Source organism: Gadus chalcogrammus, chromosome 7 (genome assembly GCF_026213295.1).
Source record: "Gadus chalcogrammus isolate NIFS_2021 chromosome 7, NIFS_Gcha_1.0, whole genome shotgun sequence".
Taxonomy (NCBI): Eukaryota; Metazoa; Chordata; class Actinopteri; order Gadiformes; family Gadidae; genus Gadus; species Gadus chalcogrammus.
This window is the reverse complement of record NC_079418.1, coordinates 9,977,532-10,001,840: the sequence shown is the minus strand read 5'-3', so window position 1 is coordinate 10,001,840 and position 24,309 is coordinate 9,977,532. Positions and strand designations below refer to the sequence as shown.

Sequence of the window (24,309 nt, the reverse complement as noted above, 5' to 3'; positions counted from 1 at the left end):
CGACGGAAAGTATGGCGAGACACAGGGGCCTCAACTCCTTCCAGGAGTCCAGCATGTATCCCGCTGCGAACGTTCCGTCAGCGGCAGAGGGAGCAGAGAGAGATGCGACCGCCTTTGTTGGTGGCAGAGTAAAAAAGTGACCATTTACTTCTTAGGGGCCAGAAAAAGATTAAGAGGGGCCGCATTTGGCCCACGGGCTGCTAGTTGAATAGGCCTGTCATAGAGGAACAGGAGGCGGCTGCTACAGCTGAAGCCGAAGGCCTGAAAGTCGCGGACGAGGAGCCCGGAATGGCTCGAGCCGGGGCGGATTGGTGGTGCGTGTGCGCTCACTGTTCGCCTATGGACACAGAGGTAGAGTCCATCTGCTGCAAGGAATTTCAAAGATGTAGATTTCTTCTTGACGAAATCTCTGACTCAGACGAGGACACGGACATGTGTTGTGGACCATCCTAGTTTCGCATTGCATATGGACAGCGGCGTCCTGGACACTTATTTCAGAATCCCAAAGGTAAACTGGAAACGTCAGCCAAAGCCTGCAGGGACGAACGGACGTCTGACTGTAAAGTGAGTGTTTTTAAATTCTTTCCGTTACGATCGTGGCATGTTAACTGCATGGAGACCATCTATCGCTAACTGTCTGCTCAATGTTTTTTTCTAGACAATATCGCCTACCGACACTTTTTGGAATGGGTCCTGCAAGGCGTGAGATTGGGTAGAGGCTGTCGGGTCGTTTTACCTTCTTGCGTCGTGCAGACCATCCGACAAAAATATCCTGCTCCAGACGGCCAGTACTGTGGACACCAAGAAGCTGACGACGTTCAGGAGGAACTATGAGTTTCATTGTTTACATTTTTTTTGTTGTTTATTTCTTGAAGTAAATGGTTGAAATTCACGTTGTTGAAGTCCTTATTAGTGTTGCTCCAAGTGTATATCCGAGAAATAATTATATTATTGGACGACCAACATTTCACAAGTGGAGCTACTAAGCTGTTCCCTTGAAAAAAACAATAGCAGAGTAACTCATCATTTTTATAAATCTATAAGTCTAAATTGCACTGAGTTAGTTGCATATCAGTTACCTCCTTCCAAGTTTATAATGTTGAACTTTGGTGTAGACAGACAAGAGCAGGAGTTACATTATATTTCTCATTCACAAATGAAGTTTGTCATGGGTAGACAACAAATTAAAATAAACTGGGTCAAACTAAATATATTATAATCGCACAAACCTCTTAGGCCTACTAGGAATACCACAACAGCAGTCAATGGATCAATTAACAATACTTTATTAGCACCATCATACGACAGTGATCGGTACTCCTGTTCTCGGGGTGAGGAGCCCCGAGACCCTTGATTTTCTGTGTAATAGAATACAGAATAGCAGAGCGGAGAGAGATGTAGTGCAACTGCAGTAGCTGCCATCATGTCTGTAATACGGGGAATTGATTAACCTAGCGATTGTGGTACTTGCACTTGGTTCTATGAACATCCTTTCTGTACCGACAGCGATATATTAATGTACTTATTGTAAGTCGCTTTGGATAAAAGCGTCTGCTAAATGCCCTAAATGTAAATGAGATGGAGTTGGGCCTAAAAAAGAAAAAAAATTGGTTCCTGTTGGTTGTCAGTTGAGAGGTCATGGGTAGATAGGGAATTTTTATTTTAATTTTTTCCAGCGCCAGCGAATGATAGGTAGGTTGTTTTCATTTGAAAACGAGAAAATTCGCTCATCCTTGTACAGAATGAAGAGGTGCTGTACCAAAACGTAATTATAGTTTGCATAAACTAATTTGGCTCATAAAATAATTTGGGTCCGGAACCAAACAAAAACATTTTTGGGTGCTGGGCTGAGGTCTCAGAAGCGGCTTTTGAACAAGGTTGTGGCAGCCTCCTTTGTTGGTTTAGGTACAGGGGCAATGTTGGCTGGCAAAGCAGGTTGTGCCAGGGTGAGTGAGGAGGTTGGGACGTTTAACGTTATGTTAGGGTCATGTCTTCTGTCCATGACCCTGTTGATGAGATGTCTGATAAACTCGGTGGTGTGTGGCGTGAAGATGGTTTTCAATATCCACTGTTTGGACTTCTTGCAGTACGCCAGCTTGAACCGTGGTTCTCCTGTAAATGACAAGGAATATGATTACACAGAAAATCGGAAAGAAGGTTTGTCTAGTAGACCTCTCTCCCCAGGAATAGATTAAACCTTTCAGCGACGTATGCCTATTGAGTTAGCTGTGAACTTTCTAATTTTGGTTAATATACTATTCAAAGAGCACATGGTAACACACCTGTCACTGTGGTGGCTTGTTTCCTTTTCACAATGTTTTCATTGTGCTCCAGGATAGCGAGGTAGCACCTCTCCTTCATTCCATCATACGAGAAGGCCTGGCGTTTGGGGAGGTATTTCAGGAGAGCACTATGAAAGATCTCCAGTGGCCCTGTGTGCAATTAGAATTAGAGAGAATGGATAGGACTAATTAAAACATGTTCATTAGTGCCGTGGAAATATCATAACTAAAATATACAAATTATATTAACCTTGTTTATATCATTACTATTCACATTAAAATGAATTGTATACATTCTCCCTTCCACTCTCTAACTGAGAGAGGTTAAGATAGTTCACATTTGCATTCCCACTGCAGCCAATAAGTCTGATACTGAGGCCAGGCATGTTGTGTAGATGCCTTGCAGCCTTGTAGGCATGTCTACTTCCCCCATAGTGTATTGCCGTTAGCTTGGCCGTTAATATGCGAGAGTAAAAGGGCATCTATTCTCACCAGTATGTTTGAAGAGGGCCACCTTCTCGAGGTCTTTCAATAGCCTTTTGTCTAGGACCAGCGACGACAGGTCCTGAAATGCCACCGAGTCCTTCTCAATCCACATCCTCTTCTTCTGCTCACAGGCGGTAAGAGGAGTGTGGTCACACCGATGACGATTTCCGTCACCATCTGTCCATTCATGTTCATTGCAAGCATGGTGTGGAATGAACTTCCACCGTTTTTGCAGTGCCTGTGTGAAAGAAGAGAGTCTCAATAATACTGTTACGTATTTTAAGAACACAAGCTGTATTTCCCCCACTTAACCACTAGGGGGTAGGACCAAACATAAGCCGTAAATACTATACATAGCCACAAGGGGAGCAAGACCTTACTGAAGGCTGCAATAAATACTTTAGCCACAGAAGGCAGCACCACAGACCAGGCGAGGAAGCCGAGGGTTACGTCACACCGGCTCCTCCCACTACTTCCGGTCCGCGCTGTTCAGACCATAACAGCCTACAGATCGAGCATGTCTTCAGAATCTTCTCGGCAGCTATTATACATACAAGGGTTAATGTTTTTGATCAGCTAGGAGACGCTCGCACGTGCTTAGACACATCTTCAGTCTCTCTTTGCTTCAGAGTATCAGTTAACCATACCGAAAATACTTTATACTAAATAAAGTCTCTTTAAAGCTATTCCTTTGGATTCGACCACTTTCCTTGAAGAACTCAGCAATACTATTTGTGCTGTTCTGATGTTTATTTGGTGAAAGGGAGACCCCTAGTGGTCAACTTTTAACGCAATGTTTTTGTACTAGCAGTCTTGCCGTAGTTCGACGATGCATGTGAACCAACAGTCACGTACTTTTTCTCTTTTGTATTGGTTGGCCAGAAAACACGTTTGCCTGTAAGTAGATGTCATACAGCTATCTTGACATGGAATTAAATTAGTTCAGAATGTATATTTTGATCTTTTATGCTAATCGCGAGCATCTTAATGTAATTTCCAATAGACGTTAGCCCTAAGCTAACGTATATGTTAATGTTTGTTATGAAACGTTTTAAACGGACAATAGATGAATACTGTTCTTGAACGTCTGTATGATATACTGAAAGATGTATTTTGTATCTGTCCAGTTTTACAGTGCTTACCAAGTAAAGTTTGGAAAGGAAACAAGCTGCTTCATTCTTTATAAAGGGAAAACTGTTATCTATCTGCCGAGCTGACGCAACAGGCTAGTTCGCGCCACACACACAAGGAAGCGGGGGCAGAATACTATTACTAAAAAAATAAAGAAATCGGAGCTTATCGCAGCTTTTGCTTCCTTACCTCTACGTCACCTTTACATGTGGCACAGGTAAACCACATGTGGTTGACGACAGACCAGTGAACGATATTAAAATTAGTAATTTGAAACCTTGTAAATCAAAGGAACTTCTGCAAGATTACAATCCAACACTGACCTGGTCCATGAAAGAAGGATTTCATGGCCCCTTTTTTTCCCCCTTCTTCAGCATCTTTTTCCTGAAACCTGTGATCGTTAATGCAGCATAATTTGTGAAACACCAATAATTTCCAATTATTTCTGTATTGTCTCCATTCACCCTGTCTTAGCCATATATATCCTTTTAGCTATTACTACTATTGCACAGGGTGTGGCTTGTCACTGGGATTTAGGTAGAACTACAGGTGTGGTGATCAGTTAGGCAAAATTGTGGATAGTGGGGGGAACAATGTGTGAAGTACCAAACTTTGATAATTGGAGCACTAGCCAAATATGACGCATGTCAGGACCTATGATTCTGTTTTGCTATGTGTTGAGAACATTTTGATATCCATGCAGAGGGTTTATAAGATAGCCTCCACACACACCTTCTAGTTTCTCTCTCTCAACCCCCTCCCAGAGCTTCAAAGCATTGCTTCCCTCAGCAAGTGTAGACGTGTGGATTGTGTGTTTTCTTGAATGAAAGGAGTTCAGCGAGGCTGCATAGATCTGGGCAGGGGTGGTGATACCATGAGGTATCAATGGGGGGTAGGCGTCAATGGGGGATGGTCCAGAGAAGAATTGCGTGTGTATGTTTACAAGGATGGCAAAAAATACATACCTTTGGCTGTGTGCCAGATGTCAAATTCGTGCTGGACACTAGGATATTGTTCCCGAATTATTTTTTGTATTGACGAGGAGCGGCCCGTGGCCATCACCTCCACGTCAAGGCCCAAGTCCAGAAGCTCAGTCATTCCTCTCGTAAAACCCAGTGGCTCCATGGGTCCGGAGCTGGTGGCCTCTCTACACTAAAGATTCAAGTTTGATAAGTTGCATGTCATCAAAATGTTCAACATAGAAAGATTAATTTTCCATTATTGTTATTCTGCATCCATTTATATGTATCTTACCTGCACCAGTTCTGTGTGGAGTATCTCCTTTGTGTCGTCCAACATAAAAGGTGTAGTGGCAGTATTTTGCATTGAAGCCTGGCGAGTCACATCGGCCATCACCTGCCAAATGTGGCCTCTTCCCATCTTCCTGTTCCAAATAAACTCTTGCCAAGAGTTCTGTTCTTTTCTCCCTATAGACGTTCTCAATAGCCGGGTGCAAGTACGCCTTCTGAATGTTATAGAACGTAGTTGCCCAATCATTTGGAGACCCATGGTTTGGCACCAGTCTGAGAGTTCTGTGTATGTGCCGCCCCTGAACAGAACAGCTGCAGCTGAAAGGAGATTAACCTCTGGCATTCCCCTTACGTCAGGTGAAGATGTCCAAGTGCCCCAGAATCAAAGATGGTCTTCGATGAAATCGGTTTCCCACACATCTGGCAAAATTTGAATAGTGACATGAGGCTGGATTCATTGACAATAATCTTCTTTTCACGCCAGTCCTTTACACCTTCATCCTCTGATGACGACGCCGATGTGGGGGTGAGGGTTGATTCAGGCCGATAGCTTTCGTCGGTTTCACCAACTTCAAGGCTACTGGCACTGGTATCGAGGCCTGGTGACTATAAAACAAAAAGAGGTTTATTTTCAATGTTAAATTCCACAAATTGCAGTAGTTTTACAATTCCATTACAGACAATATGCTGTACAAACTTACAAACTGTGCTCTGCCAGAGGGAGGATTCTCCATTGGTGTTGACATCAGTGGCGCCGACTGGTCTTCCTCATCTTCTGACGACGAGAACAAAGCTGCAGCAGACGTTGTTAGAGTCTGAAATGAGATATGATCAATAAACATTTTAATAACATAAAACTAACATACGTGAAACATCGTAGAACATCGATAACAGCAAACGTCGATAGAATACTCAGCAACCAACAACACCTACGACCACAATGAAATGACAGCCATGCCGGCAATGCGTTGTGCAGTGGGCTACTGCACAACAAATTGCCTGCATGTCTGTCGTTTGATTGTGGTTGCTGAGTTACCACTGAAATCAATGGGTCAGTGGGTGAGATCGGTCGTCAAGATGTGCGCGCAAAGCTACAGTGCCGTCGCGTGAACCAAACGAATGAGTTATAAGTTGGCTGTTTACAAAGTAAAGCTGCCGTCTTTCGCATGTTTTTGTTGCATGTTGTTCTAATGTGCCGTCATGTAACAGTAAACATATTCTGACATAACCTTATCCATAATAATTCATCTCGGGTTTTGTGGGGTAGCTGCCGACCGAGGAGCCGAGTAGCAAAAGCTCTAGCAGTAACCTGGGGCCTCATGTACTAAGGTTGCGTACGCACAAAAACGTGGCGTACGTCCTTTTCCACGCTCACGTTCAGATGTACAAAACGTGAAATGACCGTAAAAATGTGCGGTCCCCACGCCAGCTCCAGAGCTGTCGTACGCATGTTTCTACAGCTATTGTTCCTTTGGCGACACTTAGAGGTGACGCTGGGAAACTGGGAAAAAAGGTGAAAACAATGACTCAGTGATTTGCACATCAGAGACACACTAATGAACAATTAACACACCTTGCAATTATATGGGTGGCTATAAAAGCATGCGCAATGGATGAAGAAAATTGTTTTAAAAATGGCTGCGTTAGCGTTGTTAGAGGACATCGCAAATGGTCAAATCCGAAGGGCGCTGGAGATGCCGGGGCCGACGGAGGAGACGCCGGGGCCGACGGAGCAATCCGTGCCCTCTCCTTGCTTGTCTATTCAAAAATAAAAAAATTAAGTTAATAAACACGAGTCAGTCTTTAATATCCTGGCATCTTTACGCACGATTTATGTGTATTGCAAGCAGCCAATTGTATGACCAGTATAATTACAGCATTTATGACTTCAGCATATTTACCTTGGGGATGATCGGCGTCCCCTTCATGGGCTCCCACCACTCCGGTGAGAGCTGTGTCACCGATCAAAGCGGCCACTCTCAAATCGAAGGGGGAGAGTTCCCCCACTCCCGTCCCCCCACCTGTTGCGGTCACGCTTCGGCGGTGGGCAGAAACCCTCCGCTTCACCTCCACCTTGAGGTCTGACCACTTTTTTTTAATTTCAGAGTGTGCGCTGCTGAGACCCCACTGCATTGACGGCCTCGCAAACACACTCCCACTCACTTCTCTTTTGTTTTGCATTTATCCCTGTTGACAGGGTTCCAATAGCATATGCTTGCGCATTTCTACCTCGTGGAGCAAAATCTCGAGCTCAGACTCCGTGAAGTTTCGTTTTTTTGCCTCTGTTCATGGTGCCAGGTGATCGGATTAAGAGGTGAATCTCAGGTCCAGAGGCCTATTTAAATGAAATTGCATATTTAAATGAGGGCGTGGACAGGGAGGAGTTTGGCACCTCGGCATGTGCGCTCAATTCCACGTTGATCGAGATGTACAAAAGAAACGTGCTTGGATCCATGCGTTCGCACACTTTGATACATCTGAATTTATTTGTGCGTAAGACAGTTTTTTTCTTCACGTACGTGACGTTACCAGAGCGAGGGAGGCAAACTATAAGCGTCAGCGACACCAAGCAGAGAAGCGAGAGAGGTGGAGGAAGAATAGATATCTTGTTTCCCTTTACTTCATAACACAACATTAGCGGGATCTCTGGAGGAAAAGTAATACTTAAAACCTTAGCTTAGTTGTTTACGTTCGCCGTACAGCGCCGCGCCAATCAACTGTGACTGGCTTGCTGCAGAGCGTGAGCGTCTTGGGAATACCTGGTCAATATAATGGATATAATATGGACACATAAGACAATCAATATTCTGTATTTGTTATGGATTTATTGTACAAATTCCCTGAAAAGATGCACGTTCCAGGATGAATTGAAAAGCTCCCGTAAGGGCTGAAATGGCAGAGAACAGCTGATTTGGAACGGAGCAACAGCTGTCGCATTCCCAGGGAAAAACTAAGGAACTTCAACCTACTTAGGCCTACTAATTAACGTTCAAAAGCTATTAAATCTTTAACAAAATATGCAGATACTGTCAAAATCGGTTCCAGGGAGAATATAGGGAATATTAATGTTGTTTTTGATGGGTTTTCTTTCTGGAACGAGTATTCGAATATTCGCTCGGAAAAACCAACCCGTATTCGTAGCCTGAAAAATGGCATTCGGGCCAGCCCTAATAGCAGCACTGATTTCAGCAATCAATGATGATCAGTGTCTGTAATCAGTTATACAGTTGAGTGAGTCTTACCTCCAGGCACATGCGTTTAGCGCTGCTAGTTGTAGACATCCCGGGCTGTTCATCGTCATATGGAACTGTAAATACTGACTGAATTGCGGTGTTCAAAAGAGCTGCTCTCTTCGTTCCCAGGACATTTAATTCGAAATCTTCTGGCTTGAAATGGAAGCTGCAAACCTTCCTCAGTTTTATGCCTTCCATGGCTGTGTCTTCTCCAAAATTCGGATGATTGATAGCCCGTAGCCACTGTTTGCAACGTTGCAAATCTCTTATTGGTAGGCGATGAAAACAAACTGCTTGTCCTTTCCTTGTCCTGCTGGAACATCCCAGCACCATGCAAAAGTTCACCATATCACAAGAAAGAAGTACAAACGAGGGGTAATTTGCTAATGACTTCACCAGAGTTCACTAGAAATGTGGTTTGAATTGATTTTCCACCTGTCGGTAATCAGCTGGCGGTACCAGCTGGGTAGACGGAACCGCAAGGTCTCTGATAGGCGGAGATCTAGATCAGTGGGAGTGGCCTGCGAAGCTGTGCATCGGGGTGCATGGTGGGAGTTGTCTTCAATCCACAAGCGACAAAAAGTCACTTTCTGCCTTTTCTCGGTCAAGACGGCACCAAAATAGACCTTTATTTCATTACGAGACTACATATAGGACCCAATTTCAATACATATTCATGCCTCCACCGGTGAAATGCTCCTTTAAGCGCTATTGAAAGGGGCTCAATTGCCATGGCATAAAGTGGCGGAGATAGCGGGCACCCCTGTCGCGTTCCCCTGGAAAGTGGGAAGTATGGAGAGTTTGTGGAGACGTAGGCCAAGGGGGAGGAGTAGAGCAGCCTAATCCATGAAATAAATGTGTCACCAAACCCAAATTTGTCTAAAATTGCAAATAAATACCCCCACTCTACCAGTCAAAGGCCATCTCTGCATCTAAGGAGATAATGAACTCCGGGAACAGAGAAGGGCCAGAGGTATTGACAATATTTAAGAGCCTTCGGATATTAAAGAATGAGTGCCGACCCTTGATAAAGCCAGTTTGATCCTCAGAGATAGTGGCCCTCATTTATCAAACGAGCGTACGACAGAAAACGTGCGTAAAATGGACGTACGCTCATTTCAACGTTGAGCTTGGCATTTATCAATTTGAACGTGAGCGCAGGCTGCGACGAAATCTCACGTCAGGTCTGAGCTCGTGTACGCAAGTTTTTTTGGCGCAACATACATGTTTTTCACTGATGAATAGTGCAGCACAAGTAGCCCATGTTGCACATCTGTATTAATTACTAAATAAATTGGAATTAGCCCAGCCGTTCAAACAATTAAAAACAGTATTGCTATGAAAATAATTAGAATGTGACAGGTGAAATGTTTATTCAGCTGTCTATATAAACAGGAGCTTTGCCAAATAGGCGGTCGAGTCTCAGCGATGGCAGATCTGGCTCTGTTAGAGGACCTCAACGCACGTCTAAGACGAGAGTTTTTCGAGACCGCGCTGATCTTTTTATGGAGAGCGATGAATGGCTCTTGAGTCGTCTCCCAAGGCATCTCCTGATGGAGCTATGCAATGCTTTGGAGCCACAGTTAAGGCGAGAAACTAGGCGATCAAACGCAATACCTGTGCCAGTGCAGGTGTGCTCTACCTTGGGGTTTTTGGCCACCGGGACCTTTCAGCGGGAGATCGGGGACAGGTCTGGTATTTCCCAGCCAAGTATTAGCCGAACCATGCCAGCAGTTTTGGCAGCTATAATGTCCCTCTCCGAACGTTATATTAAATTCCCATATAATAACGATCAGCAAACTGGAATCAAACGGGATTTTTATGCTATTGCTAGGTTTCCAAATGTGATTGGTGCGGTTGATTGTACCCATGTGCGTATGAAGCCACCATCTATTAATGATTACGCGTACATCAACCGCAAAAGCTACCATTCAGTTAATGTTCCGATTATTTGCGATGCCAGAATGTCAATCCTGAACATGGTAGACCGATGGCCTGGGGGCACGCACGATTCTTTTATTTTCCAAAATAGAAACGTTGGGCATCGTCTACATCAGGGCGCACTACATGGTCAGAGTCATCTCCTCGGTGAGTTACGCTGCAGTCACACTTTTTTTTCTCTTGAAAAACGTTTAAGACATCGCACTAAAAGTTTGATGTGATTCATCTAGGTGACAAAGGCTATGCCCTGAACGAGTACCTAATAACTCCTCTGGCTCATCCGAACACGGATCAGGAGCGCGACTTCAACAGCGCTCAAACGCGCACAAGGGCAACAGTGGAGCGATGTATAGGCCTACTCAAGGGCAGGTGGATGTCCATCGGGTCAGCGGGGGGAACGTTGCTCTACAGCCCAGAAAAGACCTGCAATATTATTTTAGCATGTGGGGTTATGCATAATATTGTGCTGGCAAATGGAGTGCCATTTGCCGACCTGCAGCCAGATGACCCGATGCCCAGAGATCCCTGGCCACAGGCGCCACATGCTCAAGCTCTACGACGAAGGGAGGATTTAATTCGGCTCTTCAAATATTTAAAGGGTAAGCAATACGTTTATTTTTTGGTTAAAAACAAGACAGAGATCAAAGTAACGCAAACCAATTTATTTATGTGGCATTCTTCAAGTTCTCATTGATTTGTTTCAATTAGGGTTGCCGCGGTATACGGTATTACCGGTGTTGAGGCCAACACTGATTATTCGGTGTTGCACACCGGCAACACAAGGTTTATTTATTTATTTATTTTCAGTAATAAAAAACAAATTCAGTAAAAATGAATAATGTAATTATAATTAAGAAAATTATAATTTGTAGAATAGGCTACAGTTCTGCTCTGTGCGGGAGAATTTTCGCGCCGAGAAATGACGTGCTTCATTAAAAGACCGGTAACCATAGCAACGCCGGTAAACAAACCCCGCGAAGCCCAATCCCTACGTGAGCTCCCCGCGCTACGGCCATCCGGAGGCGCACAGAGCTTTTTGGCCGTGATATTATGATATATAAAATTATATTATACAACGTTATCAGACGCCGAGAATTGGCGCGCTGCCAGCCGCTGTCACCCGCTGTCACCGAGCGTGAGAGGGGAGTTGACGGAGAAGATGGTGGTTGACCTATAGTTTCAAAGTTAATCCCGTTTATACTGGTAATACCGGTGTAGACATGAGCGTATTACTCGGTGTGAAAATGTCCACACCGCGGCAATCCTAGTTTCAATGTTTCATTAATCGCTAACAGAGATTTATTGATGTCCACTATTGACCTGCATATCTCTGTTTGTCCAGGACCTCTGCAGTCACGACCGATGAGTGCAGACCAGCACTTCGGCCAGACACGCGTTCCGGCTCCTTTGGCGGCGGCGGCCCTTCCGTTTCTTTTTCAACTGGGCTTGGCTCTGTTCCCATTTTGGATGAACCTGCTTGCATTTCAAAAATAAAAAGCAATCATGAGATTATTTGTGCCATTACTTTGTAACATGGAAGCTGTAGATATATATATTTTAAATAATTGCAAAGGCCTTTTTACCACTTCCATGACTGGTCTGGAGTGCATCGGTGTCTCCTCCGCCACTTATGCCCGAAATTGAGGGAGACCCGATGAGACCAGCCACTCGCTCCTCAAATGCCGTCAGTTCAAGGCTAGGGTCCACCCGGCCTCCTCCCGTTTCTTGCTTGGCCCGCTTCACAGCCGCAACACGTTTTTTGGTGCTGAGCTTCATGTCGGACCATTTTTTCTTCACCTTATTCTGAATAAAATATCTTTAACGCAATGCAAACAATAGCATATATGTGAAATGTTTTAAGCTGGATAACAGAAATTTTACATTTAATGTATTATTTAATTAATTTAATTAACAAACCTCTTCCATAGCCCGACGAACATTGGAAACACTATTCACTGCAACTGTTATTTCCTTCCATATAGCATTCTTTTGCTTGCCTTTAATGCCAGCTTTTAGGCTACCAAACAAAACCAGACGGTTCGCATCCACCAGTGACACGAGCGTCTCCATTTCGGTCTTGGATAAATTCCTCTTTTTTTTTACCGTTGGACGTTTCTCCATGTCGTAAAAGTTAGGGGCGAGACTTCTGAAGACGTGCTTTTATATGGGCGTGTTACGTTAATTACGATCAATCTCAGCCGCCGTATTTATCAACACCAAGATCCTTCGTACGCTGGGATTGGTGTGATACGAAAGTTTTCCTGAATCTCACGTGGGTCCTATCGTAAGATGAATCATGCGTTCAGATTTGCGCTAATTTCTACGTTTGTTTGATAAATGAGGGCCAATCTGAGGAAGTGTGCATTCTAGACGTTTGGCCAAAACTTTAGCAATGATTTTGCTCTCTATATTAAGCAGTGAAATTGGACGGTAATATCCGCATTCTGTGGGGTCTTTGTCTTCTTGAGTAAGAGTGAGATTACGGCTTGACTAAGTGTTTGGGGAAGGGAACCATTCGCCAATGACTAATTAAACATATCTAATAGGATTGGAGCAAGCTTGTCGGAAAATGTCTTATAAAACTCAGTCCCATAGCCATCTGAACCCGGCGCCTTGCCACTCTGCATGGATCTAATAGCCTCTTTAACCTCATCCACTCGCAAAGGCCTTTCTAAATCAATTATGGCCAACCCTAAATCAATAGTGGGGAACTCCAAATCGTTAAGAAAATTGTCCATACAACTCGTGCCGGCGGTTCAGATTTATAAAGGGAGGTGTAGAAGGTCGCAAAAACTTTGTTTATGTCTTGGGGGTCAGAAACAAGATTATTTGACCCGTCTCTAATTTGAGGTATCAGCCGAGAGGCTACCTGGCGCTTTGATAAACCGCGAGAATGTAAAAATCAAGCGTTCCGCTGTCCTTGTAGATAATGGATTAAATTCAGATTGCAGGTCTAATCGCTTTTTATATAGCTCCTCGGACGGCACCGCGCGCACAAAATGCCCCCCCCCCCCCCCAACAAACAATGTGCACACCCACAAAGCGCCCTACGCCCCGCTCCACATGCCGAGACCCCCACCACGCCACCAAAGAAGCGCCGTGCCACCTCCAGCCCCCCAAGCGGCCCAAAACAGCGACCCAGTCCCCACCACAACCAGCGCCCCCACCGCCCCAAGTCCACAGCGCCCCGACAGAACCGGCCAAAAATAGCCAACCGAAGAGGGCAACCTCACGCGGCCCCCACGCCCCAAAACGAACGCCCCAACCCGCCACCACACAAAACACACCCCAAATCCACTCCACACCGGAACCACCTCCCAAGGGTGTCCAAGTGAGGCCAATTCAAGAACTATAAAACGGAAAAAATAATCTATCGGGGTACAAAATTAATTAAGGAGACCCAGAAACACAGTGAGAACCCCACTGTGTATATTCTATACATATTTGTACATATAAAAAAAAAGATAAAAGGTAGTTTGGATTAAATTTGCGGTTTAAGCCAAAGAGAAAACGTTTCCCATATTGGCATTAATAACACACGAAAAGTTGGCCTTAACTGAAACATAGGCAACGCCACTCGGTCCTCTATCTTAGAGATCACCCTTGAGTTACATACCATCAGTCCTGCCAGTGGGAAGCGTAGAACACTTGGGCAGCAGCGGGTGAGTCAAAATACAAAGTTTGTCCGTCATAATCCACGCGGAGGCGAGCAGGGTGAAGAAGACCGAAGCGCTGCTTCGGGCCAGGGATGCACTGAAGTCGGGGAAGAAAAAGACCCTGTGCCCACGAAAACGCAAGTTGTCCTTTCTCCTCCAAAAGACCAGCTCATTATCCTGGTAATTGTGGAAAAGCACAATAAAAGCCTGAGCTCTGTTGTTATCCCCTCCGGCTGCGTTCGCTCTCCCCAGCCTGTGTGCGCGGTCCAGCTTCAGCGGTGTGGGGAAGAACTCAGGCCTGAGAATCTCTGTAAAGAGCTCTGTCATGAACTTGACCGGGTCCGAGCCTTCCCACCATCCTCAGGGTGGATCTTCGTGAACGATTCTCCAAATCATCACCTTGTCAACCAGAACCGTTTTCAACGTGGCATATTCACTCTCCAGCACAACAACTCTGTCGCTATAGTCGGACAGATCAGCTTCCACATCGGTAATGCGCCGGGCATGTAGGGCCATTGTGGATTGAATGACGTCGAGGGATGCCTTGACTGGGGCCAGAGCGTTGGCCAGCAGGGATGAGACGGTTTCACTGAGGTCGGTGAGTAAAACAGAGCGCAGATGTTCCAAGTCCGCTGGTAGTAATTTCTTAACGCTGGCCAAGGAGCGCGACGCGATGGTCTCCGTAGCAGTAGCAGGGCATTTAGATGGAGTGTTGGCTAGCTTGCTGGCAGGGCCTGTGCTAGCCGGGTTGCTAGTTGTGGCCGGAATCTGCGTTTTGTCGATCTTCTTTGTCTTGTCGTGGATTTTAACCGAGGTATAAAACACTTCAACTAATTTAAGAGAGAGTAAAAGAAATCGAGGGGTCCGGAGCAAGTATTGACAAAAGACTTTATCGCTTAAAAAAGCAACAACGATAACAGCCGAATGATTTGCAAAGCACTGCCGGTCAACGGATCTCGGCTTCCTCTTTATTCACACACACACAAAGCAGTTTCTTTGTTCGAGGTTTCCGCCCACAATCAATCATAAATTCGTCTAATCAAATTATCAACAAAATAATTTAGGACACCAGTCTGAGGTCAGCACGCATTAACCCCGTAGCTTCCTGCTCCTATGGGGGGTTTCTTCCAACATACACTCTGACCCCAGTCAAGCCCTGGATCAGAATCCAGAGACGCTTTAAATGTTTTCTACCATTAGATATATAGGCCTAATAATAATCATGGTTTACCATAGAATATAATCATTAATTTCTACCACAGTCTCCCCCGACATTTTTGAGGAACGGTGATGCAACTAAGGTATCTATTTTAAAGGGGTAACCCCAAAGTAAGCTGTAGCTCCAAAAATAAGCAAATTAAAATGAAAATTGTTCTGGAGCCACGATTCGCCTGTCTACTCCGCCTTCATGCTCAACCGGAAGCCGTATTACACTTTTAATGGGTAACGATATAGCCGGCGGTAAAGTGATTCCTTCACTGGAAATATTGGACCTTCCTCACCGCACGGAGATTGATGGAGCACAGGCCCCTTCGGGGTTGTTTCCTACTTGCGTGATAACCCGTGCACAAGCGAGAGTATGATTGCTCTCTGTTTGATAGTGTGCTAGTATATGATATTATTTAGCTATAGAGCTCCAGGACTGTAACGCAAGTGTTGTACATTTCCTTGTTATTTGGATAACCGTTCTGCTTTTGGTGTTATGACGCATAACACGTTGGACTCTCGTCTCTGGTATTTCTACAACGAGACTCGTTGTGGGGGTTATCTCAGCCATGGTTGAGAATGAATTGGGGTAAAGGAACTTTGGCTTTGACTCCCTCAAGACTCCCTTGGCGACGAATGTCTCCTGCTTGAGACCCGCTTCCCGCTGCCGAGGGACCACCGCCTCGGCGCTGCAGGAGGCGGAGGTGCCAAAGCACTGCCCGGCAACAATCCCTTTCTCCTCCATGTCGCGGTTCAGTCTACTTCCGATTGATGTGGACGTGGAAGTACCAGGAACGTCAGAGAACCCAACGCGGTCGTTTGAGATTCATAATATCGGCTCACACAGCTTTTGGCCGTGATAATATGTATTATATGATATAGATATCTATGTAGGCTATATGATATTATTTAGATATAGAGCTCCAGGAATCCTGTGTGTTCTAGAATATTTACAGAACACGGCTAAAGGCTGTGTGCGCCTCGCCAGTGCGAAACATCCACTGTAAACAGGGTGCATGGTACCGTCAGTGTTTCCAGATCAGATTGACAGTTTCCAGCCCAATCACATCTTAGAACCCGCCCACTCCAATGAAAACCCGCCCAAACCACGAAGTTGCCAGACACCCGTGTAAACCCGTAAAATCATAACAAATACAATAGAAAACACATCCGGAGCTTCATATCTGCATCAAATAACCACATGTAAATGAAAGATAAATAGGTTTTTGCAAATTGCAACCAACAAGAGCGCAATAAATCAACCATAGGCTAGTGGTTGGGTATGTTTTTTTTTCTTTTGCTTTTCAGCACCAGATTCCTGTTGTCTCTTACTTGCCATTATGAAGAATCGCCATTCAAATACAGCTTGTATTTGAATGGCAAAAGCATGCTCTGACTCCGATGCGAAAAGACGAGAGTTTCGAAGGCTGTACCGTTAGGGTCAGGAAAGAGGGGGCTCCTTTTATATATTAGGTAAAAACATCTAATTTGCCGAGATTTAGTGATAAGTTATACAATTTAGTAACCTTACTTTTTTGGTGCGCCCCCCAGGTACTTGGTGCCCTATGCACTCTGCGTACTCTGCGTATAGGGAGCGGCGGGCCTGACATACAGAGCGCCTCTCCCTCCCTCTTTTTCTCCTCGCCGCTATGGTGCTGACCCGGGGATTCCACCGGACGCGTTACGGCAACGTTACGGCTGCGGCACGGAACGGCTGCGACTCTGCCCTGTTTGCATTTCCACCGGGCCCGTTACGGCAGCGCAGCGTTGCCTTGCGAGCCAGCCGTATTCACGCGATATCACGAGATCACGCGATAATCCTAAACCTAATGTACTCGCCTTCCACTCCCAAAACTACTGCAATTAAATGCCACGCTTTGTCCTTCCGGCCATTGCCCTTTATAAAAAGGATGATTTGGTACATAAATGACGTTGTGATAGGCTACATGAGCTGAGTATTGTGTTTTATTTTGAAAATTGACCGGATGCTCTATGGCTTTTACTTTTTCACTTCCTGCCCTGCTCGATCTGCTCTGTTGAAATTGACGCGGTTCAGCAACGGCTTGCGGCAAAAATAGAAATGCTACGGAATGATAGCGCTGCGGCGCGGCGAGCCGCTCCTGGGACGTTGCTGAGACGTTCCGCAGCCGCGCCCAGTGGAAATGGTCTCATTGATTAGAGTGGAACCTATCTGCTGCGGTGACCGCGGCGAGCCGTAACGCGTCCGGTGGAATCAGGCCTTGAAAGACACACAACGACCTGGCCGTACAGCAGCTGTTTGAGATTCCGAATACACAAAACCACGAAAAATAAGTGGGCTACAGTTACCAAAATCAGTCACAGTGCAAATACGATAAGGTGACAGAAATCATCTTACCTTTACGCAGAATCAGCATCTTTCCATTAACTTGAACAATGTTGAGAACTTGAAAAAAATAAAAATAATGTTGAGAACTTGAAGAACTTTTTACAGTGACTGGAAGCCAGGTCAGCTGGCTAATACATGGATGAATCAAACCTCCCCAACAACTGTCCGGGAGGTTTGAAAGTGGCGGACGTCAAACCGTTTCTGATCAGGCCAGAGCGCACATCCATGAGGCTGGAAAGGAGCCGTAATCCCATACGATTTCTGGTGTCATCCTTTAGCAGCGTCACCTGGGAAAACGCTCTCTCAACGTGGGCATTTGATATCGGTAGAGTGAGCAACCTGATGACACCCAGTGCTAGCTCTTTGAAACACTGGTTTTCTCCAACATCTTGAAATGCCTCAACTTCCAGCCAAAAGGCCTCAATGGCCTGATCACTTGAGAAGCCAGCTGATGCAATGTTTCTGCACTGGCTCTCCAAGGTGTCCACCAAACAAGGGAAAAACTCAGCGGGCAAGTCTTTTACTCCTGGCCTATTTATCGTTGACATCACCAGCTTCGGACAAGAAAGCTCCAGTTTGCGGAGCATTTCCATTGATGCAGGAAGACGCATTTGATACTGCACCAGCACTTCTTTTAGAAAATCAAAACAGTGCACGGAAATTCTATCCTTCAGCTCTGGCGCTAATGTGCTGGCTTCCAGCTGCTGTTGGAATGAGAATCCCAGGTCTGAGTCCTGGTGTGAGAGGTAGAGGCTGGAGGACTTAAGGTCAAGTTCCCTGAGACGAATCGTTGTTCATGCGCAGTACGCTGGTATTCACAACTCTCCTCAATGTCGACATGTACAGCCTGTCAAGATCCCTGAAAACACCCAGCGTATCTCCCGTTTCCAGCTGGAAATATTTGTTCACAGTTTTGACTTCCATCAACACGGGCCGGAGGAAATGCATGTACAGACTGTTTGATTTGTCACTGTACATTTCATTCAAAAGCCTGGCTGAATAGCAGTGTTCGGCACTTGAAACCAAACTGAAGTGCAGCTTGAGGGCATCTTCCTGCTCTAAAATTCTTTCAATACAGCCTGAGATCACCAACCAACGGGTTGAGCTGGGGGATATTAATTTCAGAGGACAGCCACCGTCATTGATGGCCTTGTAGACACTGTTATAGTCACTCTGGCGTTTTACTGAGTGCGAACCAGTTGTAGGTTTCTCTAATCATAAAGTCCAGATTGCTTGGAAGAAGTTGCATTGCTTTATGAGGCACGATATCCAGTGAGTGGCAAATGCAGCGAAAAAGCTGCAAAATCTAACTTGATTTGTTCAAATATACTATCCAAATGTATTGTAGAGATCAATTTCATGATTTAGTGTGTGCAAACACAAAATACAGGAGAAAAAAGGCAGTCAGTCATCTGTACTCAATCTGTATTGAGCTTTAAAACATTCAGGAAAAAAGACAAATCTGTCCCAGATAGCAAAAGTCTTATGGGCCAAAACTGGCATGCCATTATGGTAAAGCATTGGAATGATGTACGGCCCAAATTTGGGCCAAATTAGGCATGTCAAAAGAAAAACAAAAGGAGGCCAAAACCCAGCCAAAACCAATTTTGGAATACCAAAATGTAGCCAGAAGTATCCCAAAGAGTGGCCAAAATCCCCAGAACCTTGTCAAAAATAAAGCACAACTGACCCAAAGTGATCCCATAACTGACCCAAATTGATCCCATAACTGACCCAAAACTCATAAGTTACATTGTTAATTTATGTTATATGTGTATAATGCACAAATAATGAAACAAAATATTTTAAAGTAGTATTTTTATATTAGATTTAATCCAAACCAGTTTGCTCCTGGTTTGGAGCCGGCTGGCGTTTTTTCCTCCCTCCCGATCCCCAGCCCAGTAAAACCATCGCTTAAACAGCAATACTGTAATGCATGCTACAATCTTCTTCCCTATGCAAAGTTCCAACTGTAAGCATTGCCAATAGATCTCATCAGGTGGGAGATAGGTGCATGCTGCTCTGAGGCTGTGGCTGACCCTGTGTGTTGTCTCCCAGAAACATTTCAAAAGTGCTTTGAGCTCAGTTCAGACTGATGGTTTCAGCCTGATAGAATCCGCATAGGTGCAGGAGTCTTTGGAGAAGAGTTATCAGAGACTAGAACAGGATGCTTTTGATAAACAGTGATGAACAGTTAAAATGCTTACCCATCACTACTGCCTACAGGTGTAGATTTTCAAATGAAATCTTTCCATTCATCCCCCGCCATGAGATTTTCTTGGCGAGGTCATTTTTGATGGCCTGTTTCAGAATGCGCCACACTGTATCTTTGGCATCAGCTCCCCCTGCCAATCCAAGAGTGATAACCTATAAAAAATAAAAAACAAGAACCAGTAGCATTATTTATCCAAAAGAAAAGTAGCCTACCATTATTTGTATAAATCATTCAGCATTACCCTTAATTATACCACGGTCTGGGGGAATACTAGATTCTGATTTGCTGCAGGGTGTGCATTAACTCCTGATATACGGACACCTGATAAGTAGTTCCGTCAAATTGTCTGTTCACAGTTCTCAATTAATGCTCTAGCTGGCGATCGTATCAGCCTGTCTTTAAAACGAGAGCTAAAACGAATTGTGAAAAATGAAGTAAACTGTAATCAGACAACAAGGTTATATGCTTTAGACCAGGGGTCTCAAACTCAATTTACCTGGGGGCCGCTGGAGGCAGATTCTGGGTGAGGCTGGGCCGCATCAAGTTTTCCACAAAAAAGTCAAAATATCCAGTCTTCTCAAGCTTTACTATTAACAGTTCTGTGTGTCAAGCCCGACCCGGCCCGTACACGTTCTGTACGAACCCGGCCCGGCCCGACACATTAACTGTAATTATGAGCCCGAGCCCGATTTCAACCCAATTTTTTTTTTAATACATGTGTAACTTATGATATATAAATTTTGATTAACATGTGTCGGCCTCAACTTGATACAAAACACTCTTTCACTCTTCGATATTTACTCTCCCACTGGACACACAGGAACACACACACACACACACACACACACACACACACCCCTACCGACGTATCCAGGCCCATGCAGTTATAAAATGCAATCAATCATGTCAGAACATAGACATTTTCTATAAATAGCCTACCAACGTTTGCAGTGAAAAAAAACGGACGCACATTTCATGCTCAGGGATATGAAGCTCCACAACTTCAGGAACTCGGTTGCTAAGCGGTTAGTTTCAGATGCTTCAGTAAGATCGAAATACATCAGAGGAGTCACACAGGAGAGAACCCGGTCAGGTGCATGGTGTTTGGAAATAGATACACACAGAAAGGGCGTATCTCCAGCGCACACAGACTTGGGAGAAGCCATACCGTTGGCCTAGCACATTTCACCGCCGTCTTATGCAAGGTTTTTGTGCGCAGCAAGCTTTATAAATGAGGCCAACGGGCAAGCGCAGCGACTCGGCAAAAAAAATAATAATTTAAACGTGCGGGCCGCACTAACACTTAACTTTGATATCAAGTAGGGGGCCACAAAATATCGTCCCGCGGGCCGCGAGTTTGAGACCCCTGCTTTAGACCCTAGAGTATCTGTGGTATAAAGGCTGGGGAGAATTTCGAATTATGAATATGCACAATGCATTACGTTAGCTCTCTGGCTTATAGCTGAGCGGACTAGAATACCTCCCGTTGCCAAGTCGTAGCTAAGGTCGGTCCTATTTACTGGAGGAGTGAACAACTTTTCCGTTGCATAAGAACCTTACGGGAGGATAATGGTTGTTCCAGGTATTAGTCAACCCCTCAGGCGTTACTAGGGAAACAAAGTTATGGCTTGTGAAAAACGTTATATTTGGATTGTAAAACGCATGGAAATATAAATGAATGGTCTTAATTTGCGCAAGCGTACCGACGCGGAGGCGTCGTCCATTAATTCCCGATAATGAACACCTCGTCGGGCATTATCCCTTACGTGTTTCCCACAGACAGAAAGCAATGTGTGGTGCTTGAGGCGGAGTCATTGGGACCCCTTTTCAGCCCGGGGGTTTCAGGCCCATACCGCCCCCCCTGCTCAGAAGTCTTGAGACAACGACGACGAGTCCTGACGGGGGGGGGGGGGGGGAGAGAGAGACGAGTAGTCCTGTAGGCCTGGTTCTGACGGACGTGTTTCATATTAATCTCATCGTTTTTTCTGAGTTAACAATCATTTTGGCCAGTTGGTTTTCAGCACGGTAGCCTATATCATACTAAACTTTTGGGTTTTCCTTTGATAGGCGCGTTGAGCGGAGGAGCGGGCGAATCTGCTGTTTAGTGTAGCCTACCCGCGCTTGTGTGTGTGTGTGTGTGAACGAGAATGTCATGGAGAAAGAGTGCTATGAGGAGATGAATGAACGGAATGATATTTATATTTAAAAATCGCAAAAAAAAAGAAGCAGAATCAATTGGGTGCTCAGTGTTGATTCTGTGGCGCAGTGCCATACATAGTTCTATGTATGGGAAACAAAAGCAGCTCACCAATTCCTGACGAAGGTCCCCGCTGGCTTGCCAGGTCGCCCTCCAGGGCCTCCAGAGCCTGTTTATCCCCTAGTGGAAAATAGGCAGTATGCCTGGAGGTGGTGGACATCCTCTGACCTCCCTGGGTGTTTCTGTGGAGGTCTTGGATCATGCGTATCATGGTCTTTTGCTGGTCCATCAGGATTTGTTGGTTAACCAACAGGTCACGCAGAAGACCTGAAAAAGAAAAAAATAAACATTTAGTAGGTCTATAAAATAGCAGTTTTAAATCCTCAACGCATGTATTTTTGTATGTACATTCATATTTATTTATGTATGTATCTATTTATCTATTCTATTCCAAGGATATATACTCATATATATATATGTATATATATCACTCATATATCAAGTGAAGGCTGGAGGAGTGTAACACATTAATTCTTACTTCCACACATTTGATCACAGCCTCCCTTCTGAGTCCCTGTCCCTGGACTGACAGACTGGCTCTGATAAGGTGTCCCTACCATCTCCTCCTCTGACCCTGTCTCTGCCATGTCACCTCCACCATAACTCGTGCCAATTGCTTGGCAAAGGGTTGACCCCAGGAATTGGCACAGGGCCTCCAGAGCCTGTTTATCCCCTAGTGGAAAATAGGCAGTATGCCTGGAGGTGGTGGATATCCTCTGACCTCCCTGGGTGTTTCTGTGGAGGTCTTGGATCATGCGTATCATGGTCTTTTGCTGGTCCATCAGGATTTGTTGGTTAACCAACAGGTCACGCAGAAGACCTGAAAAATAAAAAAATAAACATTTAGTAGGTCTATAAAATAGCAGTTTTAAATCCTCAACGCATGTATTTTTGTATGTACATTCATATTTATTTATGTATGTATCTATTTATCTATTCTATTCCAAGGATATATACTCATATATATATATATATATATATATATCACTCATATATCAAGTGAAGGCTGGAGGAGTGTAACACATTAATTCTTACTTCCACACATTTGATCACAGCCTCCCTTCTGAGTCCCTGTCCCTGGACTGACAGACTGGCTCTGATAAGGTGTCCCTACCATCTCCTCCTCTGACCCTGTCTCTGCCATGTCACCTCCACCATAACTCGTGCCAATTGCTTGGCAAAGGGTTGACCCCAGGGTCATTAAGTGCTGGAGCTGGGCGTAAAAATATATTGTTATTATGAATTGCTATTATTTCAACTTAATTTTCAATTCTGATTGCCCAGTTTATTAGTGAACAACAATTTACATATTTTATCATCTATCATCTCCACTAAAAAAGCGAAACTAAATTACTTCTGCAATTCTACTACCTGAAAACCCTGAGGCTGCTCATTGGTCACAGGGACCTCATAACACCCACTTTGCGTGGGCTGCGCTACTATGAAGCGCCTGATGTTGGACGGTCCAGAGATAGCAGGGGCCTTAGGGAGGATTTGGAAGGCCTGTTTCCTTGGAGGACTGCAGGGGTCTTGACTTTCAAAGTCTATTCGGACGTGTCTACTTGGCCTTTATTAGAGACAGACAAAACAAAAGACAAATACATGAGTTCATAAAGAGACTGGCTTTGCACAAATATGTTGGAACAAAAGGCACTTAAAGCATAAAAGTCATACTTGATTTTTCTTTTGGGTCTCCGCCGGTCTGTTGTTGGGTCTTCGGCCTCTGATGCCAAATCAGTCTGGTTTTGATCCAGTGGCAGCTTCTGGTGACCCTCCAGATAGTTATCTGTTGAACAGAACACAAATTTAGGATTGTATTTATTGATATCATGACTGATCAGTTAATTATTTAAGGATACATACCTGAAGAAAAAAAACCCGGGCATTGTCGAATAGAGGCCAGGTATCCTGGGGCTCTTCCAGCTGCCTTATGGCCCGATTGACTCCCTCAGCCTTGTGGGGGGGCCACCTGCATGCCCCATTATTGTACCATTGCGTTGGCACAACCTCCACCTCCTCGGAATTGTCAAAGCAGACAACGGAAAACATAGTAGCTGGTCTTCTGCAAAAATCAACCCTACTGCCTTGCCTACCTAATACACACATTTAACAACAAGAACGATTCCAAAATAACTGAACATATTGACAAATCAATAAATGCAAGTTTTACTGTGTGTGTGTGTGTGTGTGTGTGTGTGTGTGTGTGTGTGTGTGAGAGCGCAAAATACCTCAATTGGTTCTCTTCATTTTTAGCAGTATTTGGGGGAAAAGCCCACCACCACCA

The 24,309-nt window shown here is 44.8% G+C and overlaps 1 protein-coding gene, 1 long non-coding RNA gene and 1 other non-coding gene across 5 annotated transcripts; 2 read left to right on the top strand and 1 right to left on the bottom strand.

Moving 5' to 3' along the window:
* Nucleotides 1-155: 155 nt before the first annotated feature.
* Nucleotides 156-6,761, top strand: LOC130385529 (uncharacterized). Its single transcript, XR_008896041.1, has 2 exons — nt 156-564; nt 659-6,761. It is a non-coding gene; the product is annotated as an uncharacterized LOC130385529 (long non-coding RNA).
* Nucleotides 419-8,946, bottom strand: LOC130385527 (uncharacterized). 3 transcript variants are annotated; one of them, XR_008896037.1, is made up of 7 exons: nt 8,392-8,946; nt 5,851-5,964; nt 5,154-5,755; nt 4,865-5,051; nt 2,775-4,290; nt 2,283-2,432; nt 419-2,112 (listed from the first exon to the last, which is right to left on the bottom strand). It is a non-coding gene; the product is annotated as an uncharacterized LOC130385527 (transcript). The 3 variants fall into 3 exon arrangements; XR_008896036.1 differs by having other exon boundaries at nt 2,775-3,006; XR_008896038.1 differs by having other exon boundaries at nt 2,775-3,006; nt 5,855-5,964.
* Nucleotides 7,674-13,193, top strand: LOC130385526 (putative nuclease HARBI1). The gene is made up of 3 exons (XM_056594047.1): nt 7,674-10,470; nt 10,554-10,922; nt 11,666-13,193. The coding sequence occupies exons 1-3, from the start codon at nt 9,888-9,890 to the stop codon at nt 11,815-11,817; spliced, it is 1,104 nt and encodes a 367-aa protein (XP_056450022.1). The 5' UTR covers nt 7,674-9,887; the 3' UTR covers nt 11,818-13,193.
* The last annotated feature ends 11,116 nt before the right edge of the window (nt 13,194-24,309 follow it).

Coding starts and splice junctions, on each gene's coding strand:
- LOC130385526 (XM_056594047.1), top strand. CDS start 9,888: ATGGAGAGCGATGAATGGCTCTTGAGTCGTCTCCCAAGGCATCTCCTG. Junction 10,471..10,553: donor TGGTCAGAGTCATCTCCTCG/GTGAGTTACGCT, acceptor TGATTCATCTAG/GTGACAAAGGCTATGCCCTG. Junction 10,923..11,665: donor GCTCTTCAAATATTTAAAGG/GTAAGCAATACG, acceptor CTGTTTGTCCAG/GACCTCTGCAGTCACGACCG.